We start from the raw sequence: 19298 nt of genomic DNA, 5'->3' as shown, positions 1-19298 counted from the left end.
AGGCAAGGTAGAGTGGCACACACTTTTAATCCCAGCACTCTGGAGACATAGGCAGATCTCTATGAGTTTGAGGCCAACCTGGTCTATATAGTGAGTTTGAGGACAGACAGGCTATATAGAGAAGCCCTGTCCTGAAGCAAAGAAAAAAATATACTGATATAATTATGTGACTGTGCACACATGCTGGTCCAGGAAAGTAGGACCTTGTATTCAGAGAATATGTATTCTGCCAGTCTGAGGCCCAGGGCACTTGAGTAACAGGCTTTTAGGCTAGGATCTGAAAAATAGAGTGAAATAGATGGGAATGAGGAAAAGACCCAGACCTAGGACATTTGAAGGAGTGGAAGAGGGCCTGGGGCTGTGCTGGCCACCTGGAAGCCTGGTAGGTGTGCCCTGTGCCAAGCACAGCACATTCTGTGAGTCCTTAACATTTCATTCCTTCTCTTCCCCAGAAGTTTATGGAGCCCCGAATAACATGCACTGATGATACTGATCCCTGGTGGGCAGCTTTCAGCGGGGCCTTCAAGGAAATGTGAGCGCTGACCAGTCCTCTTCCAACAGCCCAGACCCCAGAACCTTTCCTCCCTGTTCTCCCCGGCTTTCCCACCGTCCTATGCCCCTCTGGTTTTTCCCTTTCCTTCCTCTCCATTTACCAGGCTCTTCCCCTGTAGGAACCTCACTCTGGAGCCAGAGATCTTTCCTGCTGCCACTGACAGCCGCTATATCCGAGCGGTGAGCGATTCACTACAGGGCAGTGCCAGGCAGTGGGGTGCCTGAAAACTGCCTTTTTTCTCTAACAGTGCCTTATCACCCCCGCAGGTGGGAATCCCAGCTCTGGGCTTCTCGCCCATGAACCGCACACCTGTGCTGCTCCATGACCATAACGAACGGCTGCATGAGGCTGTGTTCCTTCGTGGGGTTGACATATATACACACCTACTCGCTGCACTTGCTAGTGTGCCCGCCTTACCTGGCCAAAGCTGAACCCCATGCCTTCCAATCCTTGCAGCTTCCAGCCCAGCCTCTGCCAAGGATCTGTTGCTCCTGCCCAGTAATAAAGCCAGTGTTGGATGGGATATTCTTTATACTGTTGACAGTCATGGAGAAATTTTTCTCTGGGGACTTAACTCCATTTCACAAATGAGAAAAAAAAAAAAAAAAGAGAGAGATAGAGAGAGAGAGCCTGGGTTTGGGACCTTTCTGTCCTGAGCTGAACTGCTCTCTCTTGGCATGGCACAACATTCAGTACCACACCACCACAGCGGTGTCCAGCTGGAGAACCCAGCTGCTGTGTTGTGGACCAGCATACTTCTGACCTATCAGCAGTGGATGCTGAGGGCCTGGAGAGGTGCTGCATTGCTTCTCTGGAAACAGGTTGGGCCATTCCCTAGTGGGTTATGTATCAGCCATTAGCCATGACTCCAGGAAGTAGGCTCTGATCTAAATTCCGTGAGCACAGGACAGGGGAGATGGAGCTTTTTACGGACCTTAGTTGTGGAAAGAAAATTCAAACCCTGGCATGTGGGCTACCAGGGGCCAGCACTCTGAACTGCTCACACTGAGCCCTGCCAGCCTTTGCACTGAGGTCCTAACAGACATTCTGCACTAAGGTCATGGCTCTCCCCTCAGAACAGAGCTCCTTAAAGGAACTATTTTTCTCACAGGAGGAAGACTGCCTCTCCCGCCCTCCCTAGCTATGTGATCAGATCCTGTTCATGGGTAGCAAGAATAACGCCAGCACACACCTCAGTGTCCGTCATGGGCTAAAACTGCATTATAGCATCCATTTGAGACACAAAGGGGTCCAGGCTAGTTCTGAAGGTTAATAGTACTCAAGAAAGGATACACTCTGCTCTACATAATGCCTCAGAAACACCAGTCACTTACTTGCTGCTCTGAAGACTTAAGACCCTACCAGAAGCTGTCAAGGCCAGGGCTGCCTAGCTGGCTCACTTACTGCTAAACCTGATCTTGAATTCTGATCCCAGCTGTCCTCTAACCTACCCTCCAACAGGAGCTCCATGCCACCCCATTTATCTCCCACACACAAAGAACTAGAGAAAAGGTTCTGTGTCAGCCTAGGCCAATGCAAGGTTATGAGGTTGGTAGGACTGTTTAGTTGGACATTCCTTCCACATGTTGTCCTCTGACCACAAGTGAATCCCCACTCAGAACTTTAGAAAAGATCTTAAAGGTCTGTGCCTGTGAAGCACCACTTAGAGCGATAGCAGGGCCATGCCACCAGGGCTGAAAGGTAGATCATCACCCTTCTCCCCTTCCTGATCCAGCACAACCCAGCAGTGGCGCGTCAGATGCATTCCATCAAGCCAGAGCAGCTGAAGAGCGCCCAGGCGAAGTGTGTAAGGCTTCTACTCCCTCAGCTCAGCCAACTTTTGTTCACTAAGTCCCTCCCTTGCAGGATCTTGCCTCCTGACTCCAAACCATACCCCTCCCTTTCATTGCAGGCTGAAATCTTTCTACAGAGGGCTGCGATTCCACCCCACACCACGACAACAGGCACAAGTTAACAGCTCTTGCCTCAGGTTTATTTGTAAAAACAGCATAGGACACTGGTCATCTGTAAATAGTGTGTAGGTGGGTGTGTCACACCAGTCCGTCTGTCTTCACATTAGTAGAACCATTTCCTATGGGGCCTTCACAGGGGCCTGGGCACCTTTGGGAGCCTGAGCTGGAGCTGGAGCCTTGCCCTTAGCTGGAGCTGTGGCCTCTGCCTTGGTTTGAACCTTGGGCTTTGATTTGCAGAGCCTACGACCCTTAGCCATGTAGCTTCGAATCTGCTTCCCAAGCTTGGGGTGAGCGATGAAAGCCAGGCGGCTGAGTTTGCGGCTGGGGGCCTTTGGCATCTTGGGTTTAACAGCTGCAGGCTTCACAAGGGCCTTGATGGCCTCTGCTCGCGCACTCATTGCCTTTGCGTTGTTTGCTTGCATCTTCTTCAGGCCTTTCTTGTTGTGCTTCTTGGCAAAGCGCATGTTCCTCAAGAATTTGGGGTCCACCTGGAAAACAGAGAAGATGTATGTAGTAGCACGTGAACAGTCCCAATCCATTTCCTGGAGCCCCATCTACAAGGGTGACAAGAAATTCAGCACCAAGTCAAACTTAACCATGAAAGAGTGAAGGGTGTGAAATTCCCCTAGGGCCACCCTCCCCACCTCAACGGAGATTATCAATTAAATACCAAGGTCAGTCCATTAGATTTACACCAGAGAGGAAGGCTGCAGGCAACAAACAGAACAGGTACAGGCCTGGCTATTTCTAGTCTAGTACTAGGCCGTATCCAATGTATAGAACCACATGGTGCAAAAGACGCAGACCATAAGGTACCCAATACACAGATCACCCCCCCTCAATGATTTTGCCGAGCAAGGGAAGCAGTTCTTCTGTTCTCAGGAGCAAGTTACACCAGGGACTGGGAAGGTCAAAGAAAAAGAAAGCTTTGCCAGGAGCCTGGCAGGGAAGAGAAAGGAGCAGAAGCTCCTGAGGTATCGCTACATCAAAGAACAGTTGAGAGTAACCAGAGGTCCTGGGCATTGGTGTCCAATGCCCTTAACCCCAGCACCTTGCGAGGCAGAGCTCTGAGTTCTAGGACATTAGGGCCACACAGAGAAACCCTATCAGGAACAGCCCAGCTCCCAAATAGCCAGAGGCGATAATCATGATTATACAACAGGCCCTACACTGTGGACCTGGAGACCAGAGACAGTTTATGATCCAATGTATTCACTCACCCCCTTAAGAGATTCGTATCGCTGTGACCGGGGTTTCTTGATGCCATTCCTGTGCCATTTGCGGGCTGTAGGGTAACAAATATTTACATATCAGAAAAGGAGGTAATAAGACCACCTAGCATCACAGCTGGCATGGTCCTGTGAGTTTGGGGAAAACACTCAGGACCCAGTGCAAAGCAGAACCTTCTTCCCAATCTTGTAATCTCAAAACTACCCTAAATACACAAATCAGCTACAAGCTCACTTGACGGGAGACGTCTCTTCCCTCCCGCGGATCTAGCAACCCTAAACCAATCCTTGCTAGGGTACAAGTGACAGCTGGAGCCCAAGAAACTTACACTGGTTGTGTGTGGTGTGGTTCTTGGACTTGGCCATGTTTGCACCTGCAGGAAAGACAAGAGATCAGAGCTGGGGTTCCCCAGACTGGGCCACCTCTGCTGCCCTGAGCTAGTGTAACATGAAGACACCAGCAAAAGGCTGCAGCAGGCGCTTCCGACTTACGACATCCCCCGGCCTCGCCGAAGTCACAGAACGCGATCCTACCTCTCAAACGCGAGCAAATGAGGTCCTGAAACTAAGTCTGCCGGCCTCCAGGGCGGCTTTCCCCTCCATCCATTCCCTGAGGACGATCGGGCAGTATCTGCGCCCCGCGGCCTCTACGTCCCACAGGCACGCCACAGCCACGCAGCCGCCCTCCCTGTCCTCCCTGTGGCCCGCGTCGCCTGCCCCGCCACCAGCCGCTACCCAGAAATCACGGATGGCATCGGATGCCGCGCTACCAACACTCACAGTAACCCGCGGCTCCCGCAGCGTCCGGGACCGGAAGAGAAAGAAAAGCCCGCAGTGCAGCATGGGAAATAGGGCCGGTGCCGCCGGAAGGTCCAACGGAAAAGCTTCCCTCAATACTGGCGGGGGAAAAAAAAGGTCCCGAGGCCGGAAAGGGCTCAAGTGGACAGGGGACGGGTTGGAGCCTGGTCCTGCCCTCTTTCTTTTATTTACTCCTCGCCCCTCTTTTTTGACAGGGTCTTTCTTTCTCTGTAGCCTAGACTGGGTTATAACTCTCCATCCTCCGGCCTCAGCCTTCTGCTACTGGGGTTAAGAGCGTGGTGCTGCCATGGACCACAACGCCAGCCAGTTCCGTATCTGTCTTCTTCAGCCTCTCCCTGCAGTGCCTACTTTGCTCTTAGGGCTTGACTTCTAAAGACCCTGAAAGCCAAGGGAGTCTCTGAGGGATGAATGTTAGGAAACTCCGAATCTGTGTCCTTAACAACCTCACCTGGCTGCTTCATGTACAGTGAACTGTAGAGGGACAGAGTTAAGGAGGAAATGCTGTGCGATTTGTGCGGACCACCACACAAGAGTGCTGCTGGCTGCCGGAGGATGGTGAAGAATTAACTAGGAAAAAGAATAGACTAGACTTGTGCTGCAGAAGATGAGAGAGAGAGAGAAAAGAGGCAACGATAACCGAAGTCTGGTTCAGAAGTCTGGGTAGATGATGGTGCTGAGTACACAGGGGGAGGGGGAAGGAAGTGGCAGGTTTTTGTTGTTTGGGGGGGGGGGCGGTGTTTGAGTGATCGTTTTATTCAGAAAGGGTATCTCTGTGTGTAGTCTTGGCTGCCCTGGACTTGCTTTGCAGACCAGGTTGAACTCTTAACTCACAGAGATCCGCCTGCTTTTGCCTCCCAAGTGCTGGGATTAAAGGCGTGCACCACCATCGCCCTGCTCTAGTGTCGGTTTGTGATTTCTTTTTACATGCATTAGATGTAAGATGAAGCTGGGTGAGGTGAGATTGGCCTGTAATAGCTGGTTGGAGGCTAGAGAACTGTAAGTTTGAAATTTGCCTGAGTAATTCAGCTAGACCTTGTCTCCAAAAAAATAATACTGCTGGGATATCCGAGCACCCAGGAGACAGAGGCAGGCAGATCTCTGTGATTTCAGTCTATGTAGTGAGTTTCAGGACAGCCACGGTTAGTTATGTAGAAAGACCCTGTCTCAAAAAACAAAAACAAAAAAAAAAAAATTTTTTTTTTTTTTTTTTAACTTAGGCATGGAGGCTTACACCATCCACCCAGCACTTAGGGTCTTAGGCAGAAGCAGAAAAATCAGGAGCTCAAGGTTATCTTCAGCTACATAGCTGAAACTAGACTGGGTGGCAGGATACCCTGTCTCTAAATGGCAAAAACAATGTGCCAGTCAGACACATAGTTCAGCAGGTAGGAATGTTTGCTGCTCAAGCCTGAATGCAAACCCTGGGTCCACTTGTGGAAAGGTAAACAGACCCTTGAAAGTTGTCCTCTGACTGCCTTAAACACCCACATACAGACTCACAATAATAGTGATATAAATTTTTTTTAAATAAAAAAGCGTTTAAAACAGTGAAAAACTAGGGGCTGGAGAGATGGCTCAGAGGTAAAGAGCACTGTCTTTTCTTCCAAAGGTCCCAGCAACCACATAGTGGCTCATAACCATCTAAAATATTATCCAGTGCCCTCTTCTGGCCTGCAGGCATATATGCAGGCTTACAATGGTAACATGGTACATGTTTGTCTAATATGCAGGAGACTCTCAATTCAATCCCTGAACCAGAGAGAGAAACAGGCAGAGAGAGGGAGAGATCTAAACTAAGTCAGTGGCGCTTCCCAGGGATTCTGTCCTCTGCATCTTTCCCCTACGGTTCACACTCCATGTAGCAGTGAGTCCTGAGGTCCCATGAGTGTTTTGTCTGTATGTCCACAACCATGTGCATGCATGGCTCCCAGGGAGGCCAAAAGAAGACACTGGGTCCTCTGGGACTGGAGTTACAAATGGTTGTAGCCGCCCTGTAGATGTTGGGAATTGAACATGAGTCCTCTGGAAGAGCACTCAGTGCCCTTAGCCACCAAGCCATCTCTCCAACCAAATCTACTTTTAAAATGTGTGTGTGTGTGTGTGTGTGTGTGTGTGTGTGTGTGTGTGTGTACACGTGCCATGGCATGCATATGGAAGTCAGGATAACATACAGGAGTTAGCTATCTCCTTCTCACTGTGTGGATCCTGAGAAACAAACTCAGGTTGTCAGGCATGGTGGCAAGTGCCTTTACCCACTGAGTCAGCCCATGGACTCCATATATTTTATACCTTTTCATTTTGACTTATTTTGAGATGAGGACCCATGTATCCCAGCCTAGCCTCAAACTTGCCATGTAGCTAAGGATGGCCTTGAATTTCTGATCCTCCTGCCTCCACCTCCTGAATGCTGAGACTCCAGGATAAGCCACTACTCCTGGATTTATGCAGAGCTGGGGATCAGGACCCAGAACAACCCGCACACTAGGCAGGCACTGTACTAACTGAATTACATCCTCAGCCTCTGAGGGCCGTCCCTTTTAAATATCTGTACCAGAGCCCAGTGCAGTGGCGCACACCTGTAATCCCAGCACTCTGGGAGGCAGAAGCAGAGGCAGGCAGATCTCTATGAGTTTGAGGCCAGCCTGATCTACAGAGTGAGTCCAGGACAGCCAAGGCTACAGAGGGAAATCCTGTTTCGAAAAAAGAAAAAAAAGAAAAAAAAAAAAAAAAAAAAAGATCTGCACCAGATAAGTATCTCTTTTTTTACTTTTTTTTTTTTTTTCAAGACAAGGTTTCTCTACATATCCCTGGCTGTCCTGGAACTCACTCTGTAGAGAAGGCTAGCCTCGAACTCAGAGATCCACTGCCTCTGCTTCCTCAGGACTGGGCTTAAAAGCATGTGCCACCACCTCCCAGTACCAGATACAATCTCTTAAATAAGTTCATCTCTTACACAAATCCTTTACCTGCTTGACCCTGGCAACTCTCCTTGTCTCATACTTGCCTCCAAACACAAAAACGTGGCCTTTCCTGCCAACCACAAATGCCTGGTCTGCCTTGAAGCCTGCGTCCTTCTCTCTACCTGGTCTACCCTTTCCCTGCCTTTTGGATGGTGTGATCATTTCCTGGACTTCCTTGTGTCAGATGGAGAGCCTCCACCCCATCCCCCCCAATCCATCCTCTCATTCTAAGTGTCTCCTCTGAGGAACCTTTCCAGCCTCTACTTACATTGTTTCTCTATCCCATGTGTGTTCCTTGCCACGTTGCTGAGTTTGGCCCTGGGTTCGCCACCTTCATCGTTTCCTCTGCCAGACGACAGTGGTGAAGGGCAGTAGGTAGTGTAGTGACTTCTGTTAAAGAAATGGCCCCAGGGAAGGCAAGTCCATGGAACTGCAGAGGTTAGGGAGGGGGTGGAAAGGGAGACCGTGGAGGAGGAACATGAAGAGGGAAGCTTACCCCGGCATTCCTGAAAAGGAAGGTGTTCACTGGGAGAGTGGAGTGCAAGCTCGTGGGCTGACAAATAACTTAGTGCCAAGAGGTAAACGCTTGAGCTAGAGAGGAAGATGTCTGGAACAGAGTCCGTGTGGGGTGTTAAGCATGGGTGAAGGGCTTGTGAGCAGGAGGAGGACTGGAGGAGTTGGGAGCGATATGCCTGGCTACAGTTCAAGGCCTCAGCCCATGGCTGTGAAACAGGCAAGCATACTGCTAGCTCACCAAGCCAGGATCCCACATGGCTCTAGTTACACGCACACCTTTTTCCCAGCAAGGCACTTGGCCTGCATCAGCTACAAGCACACCCCTTTCTAAACTGCTCACCGCTCTAACACCTCCTTCGAAACCTCTTAGTAGCTACTCTTCAGTGTTCAAAAACGTCTTGAAACATGCCCTAGGATTAGAAGCACTGGGCTAGTTTGGGGTGCTTGAGCAATGAGGTAAATGGTGTCCTCCATGTGGACTCTTAGGGAAAACTCCTATTTCCCATCTTTACGTCTATGCATGGTGCCACATGCATGTGCTGAATAACAGAAGTATCATGGGAAAGGACGTGCTCAGCAAATAAAGGCATGCATATTCTAAACCCATTAATCAAAACAAAAGCAAAGAGGTGCTAGAGAGATAACTCAACAGTTAAGAGGACTGGTTATACCCTTCCAGGGGACCTGGGTTCTATTCCCAGCACCCACATTTTGGCTCAGAACCGTCTGTAACGAGTTCCAGTGGATCCGATACCCACCCCTGGCCTCTGCAGGCTTTGAATTCAAGTGGTACACATGCATGCAGACAAAGCACCAATATGCATTAACTAAATTTAAAAAAAATTTTTTTTACCTCCCTCTGATGGGGGAGCAGCCTTACTAGGCCACATAGGAAGACAATGCAGACAGGCCTGATGAAACCTGATAAGCTAGGGTCAGAGGGAAGGGGAGGAGGACCTACCCTATCAGTGGACTTGGAGAGGAGCATGAGAGGAGATGAGGGAGGGAGGGAGGGTATGATTGGGAGGAGATGAGGGAGGGAGCTACAGCTGAGATACAAAGTGAATAAACTGTAATTTATAAAAAAAAATAAATTTAAAAATACAAAAAAAATTTTTTTTTGAGAACAGAGTCTCTCTATGTAGTCCTGGCTGTCCTGGAACTCACTGTCTCGAACAGAAATCCATGTGCCTCTGCCTGTCAGGTGCTGCCATGAGAGGTGAGCACCGTCACACCTCGCCATCAACAGTGTTGTCTACTTGCTTGGTTTGTTTCATCAAGACGAGGTTTTTCTGAATAGCCCTGGCTGTTCTGGAACCTGCTCTGTTGACCAGATTGGCCTTGAACTCAGAGATCTGTCTGCCTCTGCCTCTAAATGCTGAGATCAAAGTTGTGAGCCACTGGTCAGCAGACCCCTTCTCCGTTTTTTGTTGTTGTTTTTTTTTTTTTAAGATTTATTTATTATTTATACACCATATCTTACTATAGATGGTTATGAGCCACCACTGGTCAGCAGACCCCTTCTCCATTTTTTTTCAAGATTTATTTATTATTTATACACCATATCTTACTATAGATGGTTATGAGCCACCATGCGGTTGCTGGGAATTGAACTCAGGACCTTTGGAAGAGGAGCAAGTGTTCTTAATCTCTGAGCCATCTCTCCAGCCCCTCTTCTCTATTTTTTAAATCAACTTTTTTTTTTTTTTTTTTCCTTAGAAGGACCCATACCCTGCCCCAAACAACCAATTTCTCATAATCTTGGGTCCATGAAAGGAAGCCATGGGCAGTAACCAGCATCTCTTTGGCTTTAATTTTTTAAACAGCATATCAAGAACCCAGAAACAGCCAGCTGTCTACAGGAGTGGTGAGGTCAGAGGTTGAAACAGGGCATGAAAGGAAACTTTGTTTGTTTGTTTGTTTGTTTGTTTTTCAAGGCAGGGCTTCTCTGTGTAGCCTTGGCTTTCCTGCACTCTCTTTGTAGACCAGGCTGGACTCAAACTCACAAAGATCCACCTGCCTTTGCCTCCCTGAGTACTGGGATTACAGGCATGTGCTATTGTATCCGGCTTTCCTCTTCATTCTTATTTTCTAGTTGTACTAAGCTGAAAGGTAACTATTTTTAGTCGGGTTTAGCAAAGGGAATTGTGATGACTTTAAAGGGACCAGGCTGGGACAGGCAGGAAAGCCCTCTGCACAAGCCAAATGACCCAAGTTCAAACCCCAGATCCCATGGTGAAAGGAGAGAACCTCCCCCCCCCGCCCTAATTATCCTCTGACCTCCACACATGCACTGTGGCCTGTGACATCTCACACTAATCTTCCAGGTGAGCAGGTGTTCTGTCCAACAGCTCCTCAAAAAGTGCGTAGCGGGGGCTGGAAAGTTGGCTCAGCAGTGTAGAGCACTGAATGCTCTTCCAGAGGACCGAGGTTTAATTCCCACCAGCAATACACACAACTGTGTATAACTCCAGTTCCAGGGGATCCAATACCCTCACACAGACACACATGCAGGCAAAACACCAAAGCACATAAAATAAAATAACCAACGTTAAAAGTTGATGGTAGCAGAATAAACAATATGGAAAAGCCACAGTCTGAGGAAGAGGCAGATTCAAGGATGGTGGATGACTATGTATCCCACTGGGCTGTGGCAGGTAGAGAGCACAGGAAGAGACCAGCGTGAAAGATGTGCTACCAGCCTAAGAAGAGAGAATGAAGACCTTTCTCTGACTATAACTCCTTCCATTCTATTTGTGTCTTGTTTTGGGTTTGTTTCATTTGTTTATTCATTTATTAATTTTGATCTTTCTCTCTCTATCTTTTTACTTGAGACAGAGTCTCTCTATGTCTCTCTATATAGCCCCAGACGGCTTTGAATTCGATATTTAGACTAGACTGGCCTCAAACTCATAGGAAACAGGCCTCTGACTCCAAAGGGCTGGGAGTGTGCCAGCACTATCTTTGAGTAAGTGGTTTTTGCCTTGACTCCAGTCCACATGGAGGCCTGGACCATCTTGTCTTTCTCTGAGCTACAGTCTTTGAGCAAAACAGTGGCTGAACTCAGCAGTGCATGGAATAGTTAGTCTCATCTTGGACATAAAATGGAGAACGATTAAGGCACAAAGACAAATCCAAGATAAACTTGGACTGAACAATCCGTACGCCATCTTTCTAAACCACACAGCCTTCAATCTAAGTGGGGTTCAACGGCACCAGCTTAGCAAAGTAACACGCTAGCAGTAGTTCTCACAGTATTGGGTGTATGTGGGGACCTGATAATGTCTGAAGAAATGCACACATTTCAAGCTGGGCACGATGGTGCACACTTGTAATCGCAGCACTCTGGGAGGCTGAGGCAGGCAGATCTCTGTGAGTTCAAGGCCAGCCTGTTTTGCAAAGATTCCAGGACAGTCAAGTCTACACAGAAAAACCCTCTCTTGAAAAACCAAAAATAAATAAATGCACACATTTCACAAATGCAAGGTCGACCTTGACTACAGGAGGGATTCTAAGTCTCCATGAGGTAGGACAGACCCTGATCCCCAGATTGTTTCCAAGCCACTGTCTGCTCACAGAGGTAGGTAGTGAGTGCCTGAAAATAAGAGATATGAAACAGCACCTGGGACTGCAGGGAACCAAACCAAACCAACAAACAAGAACAGGGAATGAAAGGTTGAAAACAAAATTCTTAACCCTACTTTCTGTCAAGAGCCGAGATTTCCAAAGTTCCTAGGAGAAAGATGTGCTTCCGTCGACATTCCCTGGGGCTCAGGATCTGTCAGTTTCAGGGGAAGTGGGAGGTGCAGCCCAGGTCCGTTACTAGGTCACCGCAGACAGACTACCTCCTTCAGCCTGAGGCTACTGATTATCCCTAAAGACAGACACACCTGGCTGTGGGCTAGTCTATCCCACATGGAGAATGTGAGATTGTCCACAAGGAGGCAGCGCGGGACCATAGATGAAGTTCAGCAGCGGCAGAGCAGGCAGACGCCAGCTCTGCTGTCTCCCTTAGGAAGACACTGCAGCGGCGCAGGCTGAAGCCACTTCTCATTCCTTTCTGGCTGGCAAATCTGCAGATACAGACCCTGCATTTTAGGTCAGTTCAGGTCATCCTGGACTAAAGACTCCTAAGGTGGTAGTGAAATGTCTTCCCCCGAGAAGAAAAGGACAATGGTGGGCACCACTGGACATGGCTTCTCTGGGGCCACTTCCAGGTTCCCCAAAGCCATGCCTCCCAGCAGTTAAAGGGACAGACTGCAACACGAGAGACACACTTAGGTTTAGATTCTGACTTCCACGGGGTAGAATAGTGTTTTCCCCTCACTGAACCTCACTTTGCCGCACCCAACACTGACTGAGCAGGACGCCTCCCAGAGCCCAGGCTGTATGCCCTAGAGGCTGAGGCTCCAGAGGCAGCACAGCAGCTGGGGCTGACAGATGTTCTGATCACCCACATCACAGCTGGGGAAACAGGGCTCTTCTAAAGGGTCCACAAGCCCTAAAGAGAGTTACCGTGGTCCAGGTACACACTAGGATCGATTAGAACGTGAGATGGTTTGTCTTCCATGAGGCCATGCAAGGACACCAATGGCGGTGACATTCAGGTGACATAAAAGTCCCTGGCTTCTCTGGCCAACAGATGCTCGGAATGTCTCGAGTGTGTGTGTGTGTGTGTGTGTGTGTGTGTGTGTGTGTGTGTTGGTAGCTCTTCTACTCAAACCCTCTTGTCAACCTTCAGCAAGCCCAGAAAGAAAGTATGTGTGTCCCTGGGAGGTGGACAGGCCCTGACAGCTCTGGTCAGGGCCATGTTGCTGGTCTGGGAAGACAGGCTGGTGGGTGAGAACCAAGAAGCTCAGAGTAAGAAACTGAGCAGACAGAAAGGTGGGAGGGAGGGAGAGAGGGAGGGAATAGGTGAGCTGGGCTAGGCTCCCCACACCCAGTCCCAGACACAAAAGGAGGCTAAAGCAACTCTTTTAACAAAGAGCATCAGAACAGGAAGAATGAAGCCTAGAGCTGAGAGGGACACCCCTCTCCTTTCCCTCCCCAGCAGCCTCCACTGGCCCCAGCAATGCCGTTGCCTTGGCAACCACAACCCCTTTCCAGTTCCCCTTTCTCTTCTAACCCCTTCTTGCCTGGATTCCCCTCTTGTCTGTCCCCCCACCCCACCCCCAGCCCAGGCCCTTCTTTAGCTGGGGGAGGGAGGACTCTGCTTACCAAGCAGCACTGGGGTTAAAGCTCTGACTGCCTCCCAGGACTGCCCCTCCCTGGAGATCTTCTGGAAGGCGCTTGAAGGGGAAGAGAGGGCAGGATGACGTGACCTTTCAAAGAATTCCTCTGAATGGATGAGGGGGATTGTCAGGGCCCAAAGACTTCAAGCCCTGACTCTCTGAGTCCCCACCCTCTTCTACTAGCCTGAGACTGTGGCCTGGGGGCTCCCCTTGCCAAGCTTAGGGAACCAAGGCCTGGAACAGAGGCTTGAAGATCAACAGGCCTATGGGTGGGGAAACTGAGGCAGGGGAGAAGGCACTAGTCTGGTGGTGAGAGAGAAGTATGTGGCAAAGTTAGGCAGGGAAGAAAAGGGCTGAGGCATGCCTGGCAAGCAAGGAGGGCCACAGGAAGAACACAGCAGGGGAAGGCAGTGTCTGGCAGTTCCTCCTAGGGATTCCCAGAAAGCTTGCCCGGCCTCCTCCAGCTCCTGGACTCTGAGAGAGGCTTGCCTCCGTCACCAACCCAAGGCAATGTGGGCCGAATAAAGGATAATGAAACCTGCCTCTGGCCACAAAGGCTATTTGATGCTACAGGAAGAGCAGAAGATCTGTGAGAATGCCCCTGAATGCCTCTGAGCCCCCTGACAGAGGGGCTGTGGCAGAGGGCATTGGGCTTCTCATCCCAGCACACCCATTTTCTAGCTGGGTGACACTGGGTAAGATACTCAACTAACTGCCCAGGGGCCACTAAACCTCCCTGCTTGCTTCTCCATTTCCCTCCACCCAGGCTGGGGACACAAAGGGCGACCCTCAGGCTCCACCTGGCAGATCAGCAGCTGTTCTTGTAAGGCTCAAGGCCCAGATTTGTGTCTGTGAGGCCAGGGTCACTACTGCCACCACCTAGAGTGCTATGTGCAGAGGCTGGGGATTGTGGAACACAACACCCAGAGTGGAAGGGATGAGCAGGAAGGGATCCCAGGGGATGGAGAAGAGGCTTGGGAACCCTCATGAAAAGACAGGCTGGATGGGGTCAGACAGAGGGAGGAATGACATAACAGGCTAGACAGGACCAAGGCCAGGTGCTCCCCACAGCTCTCCCAGCTGATCCAGACCTCCTTAAACCACCACTGTTCTTCTGAAACGCCAGAGACATGGCAGTGTGTGTGTGTGTGTGTGTGTGTGTGTGTGTGTGTGTGTGTGTGTTGGGGTGTGTCTTACCTCCCCTGAACTCGGCTATAAACCAGGGTCAGGCCGGGGAAGGAGCCTTCCTGTGGGACGGCATCTGAGAAGCTTTGCATGGTTATGGTTAGACCTTGCCAAATTCTCACCAAGATTTGGTGATCCCATGATGCAGATGGAAAGCCTGAGGTTTGTTTCTCCTCTGTCAAACTACTCCTGGGTGCTCTTCTGGGCTTGGACACTGATGGCAGCTTACACATCTAGAGGAAGGACCCCGACTCAGTGACTTGCTCACACAGGTGCTCTCTGGTCTGGATGATAACCCCAACTACTCTCCTGCTGCCTGGGCTTGACTGTTGCTTTGGACTTTGCCTCTTGGCAACTCCTGAAGACCAGGAGCTGACAACTGGGGTCAGCGCCTTCTCATCCTGCCTGATAGTTCACTCAAACGACAAAGGGTTCAAGTAACCCCACAGCGTTCAAGAGATAAGGGAAGATCAGAAGTCAATGAATCTAGGCTATCAGTAAGCTTGTTTTGGTTTGGTTTTGGTTTTTCAAGACAAGGTTTTCCTGTGTAGCCTTGGCTGTCCTGGACTCTCTTTGTAGACCAGGATAGCCTAGAACTTACAACAATCCTCCTGCCTCTGCCTCCCAGAGTGCTAGGATTACAGGTGTGCACCACAGTGACCAGCAGATATCAGTAAGTTTGATATAGCCTGGCCTACGGGAGACCTTGTTGAAAGAGAAGAGAGGCAAGAAGGGGAGTGAGAAAAAGGAGGGAAAGAGGAGAAGAGAGGAGAGGAGAAGAGAAGGGCAGATGGATGGATGGATGGATGGATGGATGGATGGATGGATGGATGGATGGAGCATAAAACCAGACAGGCAAAATAGAAGCTCCCCTACCCTACCCTAATGGGGGGAGAGACTGCCTTTTCTCTTTGTGCATTGCTTAGAATGGATTGGGATGAGGGTGTGGTTTGGGGTGGAAGCTGGAACAGGACCTGTGAGTTGGGCTGAAGACCAGCAGCTGAGAGGTGGCAATATAGGGCATATGGGGACCCTCGGCACTTTTAGCAACGCACACGAGCACCCGGAGCCAGCAGGGGAGAGGACTGTCTCACCGCCTGCTGCCCGCCTGGCACCCAGCCCGCGCAGCACTGGTTTTAATCGGTCGCTTTCCGCAAGCAGCTCCTGGAGGCGCGGGGGCGGCTTCCCCTGACTTGAATCTCCTGGAGGAGGCAGTGTGGCTAAAAATAACTTGAATCGCTGCGGCTCCCACCCTGGCGCAGAGGAGGGGCCTGGGGGTGCGGGGGCGACATTGTAGGGAATGTGGCAGCAGCCAGGAGGGGGTTCCCTGAAAGGAAGCCGAGAAGAGTGCGGAGCTGGCAGGTGGGACAGGGTGCAGTTCGCGGAAGGGAGAGTGGTCTCTTTTCATTTCCCTTCAGCCTCCAGGTCTACTCCTCTGGGATCGGGCTTCTGGAGAAGGGCTGGAGGCAGGTAGCTTTCACCCCTGCTCTTTTGTATTGGAGTGACTGGCCTGGCTGAGGTGTGGCATGGGGGCTCTTTCCAACAGCAGAGTATGTGTGGACAAAGACACACACACACACACACACACACACACACACACACTTTGTCTCTGTCTGTGTCTCTGTCTCTCTGTCTCTGTCTCTCACACACACAGCAGGAGCCTACCCCCCCACACACACACACACACTGCGCACTCTTTCCTTGGCTTTATGCCTGGAATGCAGGCCTACCAGGCATCAGGCAGAGGCGTGCATCTGGACTTATGTCTTGTTCCTTGTGTGGAACACTGAACCCAGAATCCTCATCTGAAAATTAAGTGAGACTGTGAAACCAAGCTCTGGACCCCATCCCCACTGTGCGGGCCACATCTCACCTCTCCATAGCGTGTCAGGCTCGTGGCTCCTGGCTCCTGTCCGAACCTTGGTGCCAACTGAAGGGGCTGTCCTGTGACCCACCCTTCAGAGGACAATGGGGGCCTCTGTCAGACCTGGAGTCCTCTGGACAGAGACGGCTGATGGGGAGCACGGAGGACCTACGGGTTTGTGGAGGGCAGACTGTGATGGCTGGAGACTGGGACATGCGTGGTCCATGGTGGCTGCTGAGAATGGTCTTCCTGCAATTAGCCCCTGTGCCATCTCCAGCTCCATATAGCAGGGCCACTGGGACAGATCGGGGAGAAGGGACACAAGAGGCTGGAAGGCCAAGCCCAAGGCTACTCAGCAAGAGGCCAGCATGGTAGTCATCTGGAAAAGGGGTGGGTCATGAAGCACCTCAGGGTTGGAGGGCATGGGTGTGATAAGAAACATTTCCTGCATCTGTGTCTCCAACCCATCACCCCCTCCCCCAGGACTCCCCCACTGCTGGCTTGAGTTTACAGAAGTCCAGTGGCTAGGACCTGGCTGTGCAAGTAAGGGGTCCAGGGAAAGGAATAGAAAGTGTGCTTCTACCTGACGGGGAACAAGACCAGTGATAACTCTAAGAACAGTAACCCATCCCAGCTCTGGGGACATTTTTAGCAGCACTGTTCCTAAGCAGAAACTAGAAACTCCAGGAATAGCAGCGACAGAAAACAGAAATTAACTGCGGCTCTCCTAGCCACATGGGTGAATCCTAAACCTTTTTTTTTTTTTTTTTTTTTTTTTTTTGAGACAGGGTTTTTCTGTGTAGCCCTGACTGTCCTGGAACTCACTCTGTAGGCCAGGTTGGCCTGGAACTCAAGAGATCTACCTGTCTCTGCCTCCGGAGTGCTGGGATTAAAGGGGTGTACCACCACTGACTGTTTCCCAAACCATGTTAATGGGGATGAAACAAGCAAATTGCAAGGGGCTACATTCAGTTCAAAGCCCCAAACAAAGCTAAACAGTACGGTTTGAGGGGTTGACATAAACTTGATAGAACTGTTAGAAGGCCGGGAGGTGACACATGGCGATTTGTGACACTCTGGAGGGAAGCAGAGCTGGGTAAACAAGGAAGCGTCCATCTATGGATGCTTATTGGGGCCCACAGGTGCCAAGTGCTCTTCCTAACGCTGGGGAGAAAGGGGGTTTGAGCAAGACAGGGCCAGTCCTAGACCTCAGGGAGCTTGTCCACTGGCAAAGTAGGCTCATGTCATCTGGGGTAGATCACAAGTGTCCATTATACCATTATTTATTGTCCCTTGCAGGTGTTGTTTTACGTCAAACCTGTTATATTTAAACAGATAAACACAGGCAATACATACATAATTAACGGTGTGACTTACTTCACCCTAGTACAAAGTCCGACAGAAGTGAGTTGGTTCTGAGGACTGAGCTCATGGGTGCTCCATCCCATTTACCAGGAATTCCGACTCCAGGCTGTTGTTGCTTTTGGTTGCTGGTATTAGTTACTCTTCTGTTTTTGTTTGTTTGGTTTGGTTTTTCGAGACTGAGTTTCTCTGTGGAATAGCCCTGGCTATCCTGGAACTCACTTTGTACACCAGGCTGGCCTCAAACAGAGAGAGATCTGTCTGCCTCTGCCTGCTGAGTGCTGGGATTAAAAGCACCACCACCATCCCTGGCCCTGCTGCTTAGTTTCTTTTCTGTTCCTGGGATAAAACACTGAGACCAAGACAACAGCTGGAAGGAGGAGATTGGTTTTGTTGGTTTGGTTGGTTGGTTTTGGCAGCTTACAGTTCCAGAGGGACAAGAATCTGTCAGGGTGGCAAGGCTACACATCATAGGCACCTGGACCAGGGACCTGAACCATCACGTCTTCAGCCACAGGCGTCAAGCAGGGAGTGTGAACTGGAGATGGGGTCAGGCTGTGAACTCTGAAAGCCTCTACAAAGGCTGCGTCACCTCCCCAAACTGTGCTACTAGCTGGAAACCAGCCGCCCAATGATCTGAGCCTATGGGGAACATTTCTCAGTGAAATCACCACACTCCTCAATGTCCTATTCTAGCTGAATGGCCCGTGAAGTCCTTCTCCCACTCATTATGAGTGGATCCAGATACAGCTCAGAGTGTCAGGCTGGTAGGTGAACGGAAGTTCTCTGTGTCTGAAGGCGCCAGGGTCAGATGGGGAGATAAAATGCAAGGGAAGCAGAGCAGGCCTAGTAAAGTTCCCTCCACTGATCTAAGGCTCTTGATGGCTTGAGCAGAAAACAGAACATGGGAGGGAATAGCCCTCCTCTCTCAAAGTTCCTCACCCCCATTGCAGGCACTCAGTCTGGCAGGCGCCCATCATTCCATCCATCCTTCAACCCACCATCCACACACCCATACAACTAACATCTGTGAGTGGCAAAATAATGACTCCCCAAAGATGTCCTAATCCCCAGCGCTCACAATTGTTACTTAACTCGGCAGAAGGGAATTAAGGTTGCAGATGGAATGTAGGTGGCTAATTATCTGGAGTCAAAATAGGGAGATTACCTTGGATTTTCCGAGTGGGCCTAATGTAATCGCAAGGGTCTCAAAGAAGAGAAAAGAATCTCAAAAGAGAGGAGCAGAGAGTTGATAGTGTGAGGACGTGGCCCAACAGGGCTGAGTCTAAAAATGAAGAGAAACAGAGCCGGAAGATAAGGAAAATAGGAAGATAGGAAGCCTGGAAAGGCAAGGGAGCGGATACTCCCCTAGAGAGTGTGGAATGTAGCCCTGGGAGAGCTCAGCCTATGGAGACACCCTTTCCAGAATAAATTTATATTGTTTCAAGCCACTACATTCATGGTAATGGTAATCTCTTAACAGCAGCTGCAGGAATTACACACACCATCGATTCATCTAGCCCATGGCGTAGCCACCCAGCCAACCATCCATGCCTTTAACACACACACACACACACACACACACACACACACACACACACACACA

General features: G+C 50.1%; 2 protein-coding genes across 4 annotated transcripts in view; one reads left to right on the top strand and one right to left on the bottom strand.

The window, feature by feature from the left end:
• Acy1 (aminoacylase 1) overlaps positions 1 to 1085 on the top strand; it is a 5677-nt gene extending 4592 nt beyond the window's left edge. For both annotated transcript variants that reach the window (XM_055629520.1, XM_055629521.1), the window contains exons 13-15: positions 453 to 532; positions 672 to 732; positions 820 to 1085. In XM_055629520.1, the coding sequence (XP_055485495.1) occupies positions 453 to 532; positions 672 to 732; positions 820 to 984 (306 nt within the window). In that variant the 3' untranslated portion in view covers positions 985 to 1085. The remainder of the gene's footprint in view (positions 1 to 452; positions 533 to 671; positions 733 to 819) is intronic.
• A 1447-nt stretch (positions 1086 to 2532) lies between these two features.
• Positions 2533 to 4569, bottom strand: Rpl29 (ribosomal protein L29). 2 transcript variants are annotated; one of them, XM_055629752.1, is made up of 4 exons: positions 4536 to 4569; positions 4085 to 4129; positions 3747 to 3811; positions 2533 to 3014 (listed from the first exon to the last, which is right to left on the bottom strand). In XM_055629752.1, exons 2-4 carry the CDS (start codon positions 4119 to 4121, stop codon positions 2646 to 2648), a joined length of 471 nt encoding a protein of 156 aa, XP_055485727.1. In that variant the 5' UTR covers positions 4122 to 4129; positions 4536 to 4569; the 3' UTR covers positions 2533 to 2645. The 2 variants fall into 2 exon arrangements, with proteins under 2 accessions (XP_055485727.1, XP_055485729.1); XM_055629754.1 differs by lacking the exon at positions 4536 to 4569 and adding an exon at positions 4290 to 4441.
• Between the last annotated feature and the right edge of the window lie 14729 nt (positions 4570 to 19298).

The sequence above is a fragment of the Psammomys obesus genome, unplaced genomic scaffold (assembly GCF_907164565.1).
Source record: "Psammomys obesus unplaced genomic scaffold, mPsaObe1.curated_primary_1811, whole genome shotgun sequence".
In the NCBI taxonomy this organism is placed as follows: Eukaryota; Metazoa; Chordata; class Mammalia; order Rodentia; family Muridae; genus Psammomys; species Psammomys obesus.
This window is presented reverse-complemented; position numbering and strand designations above follow the sequence as displayed.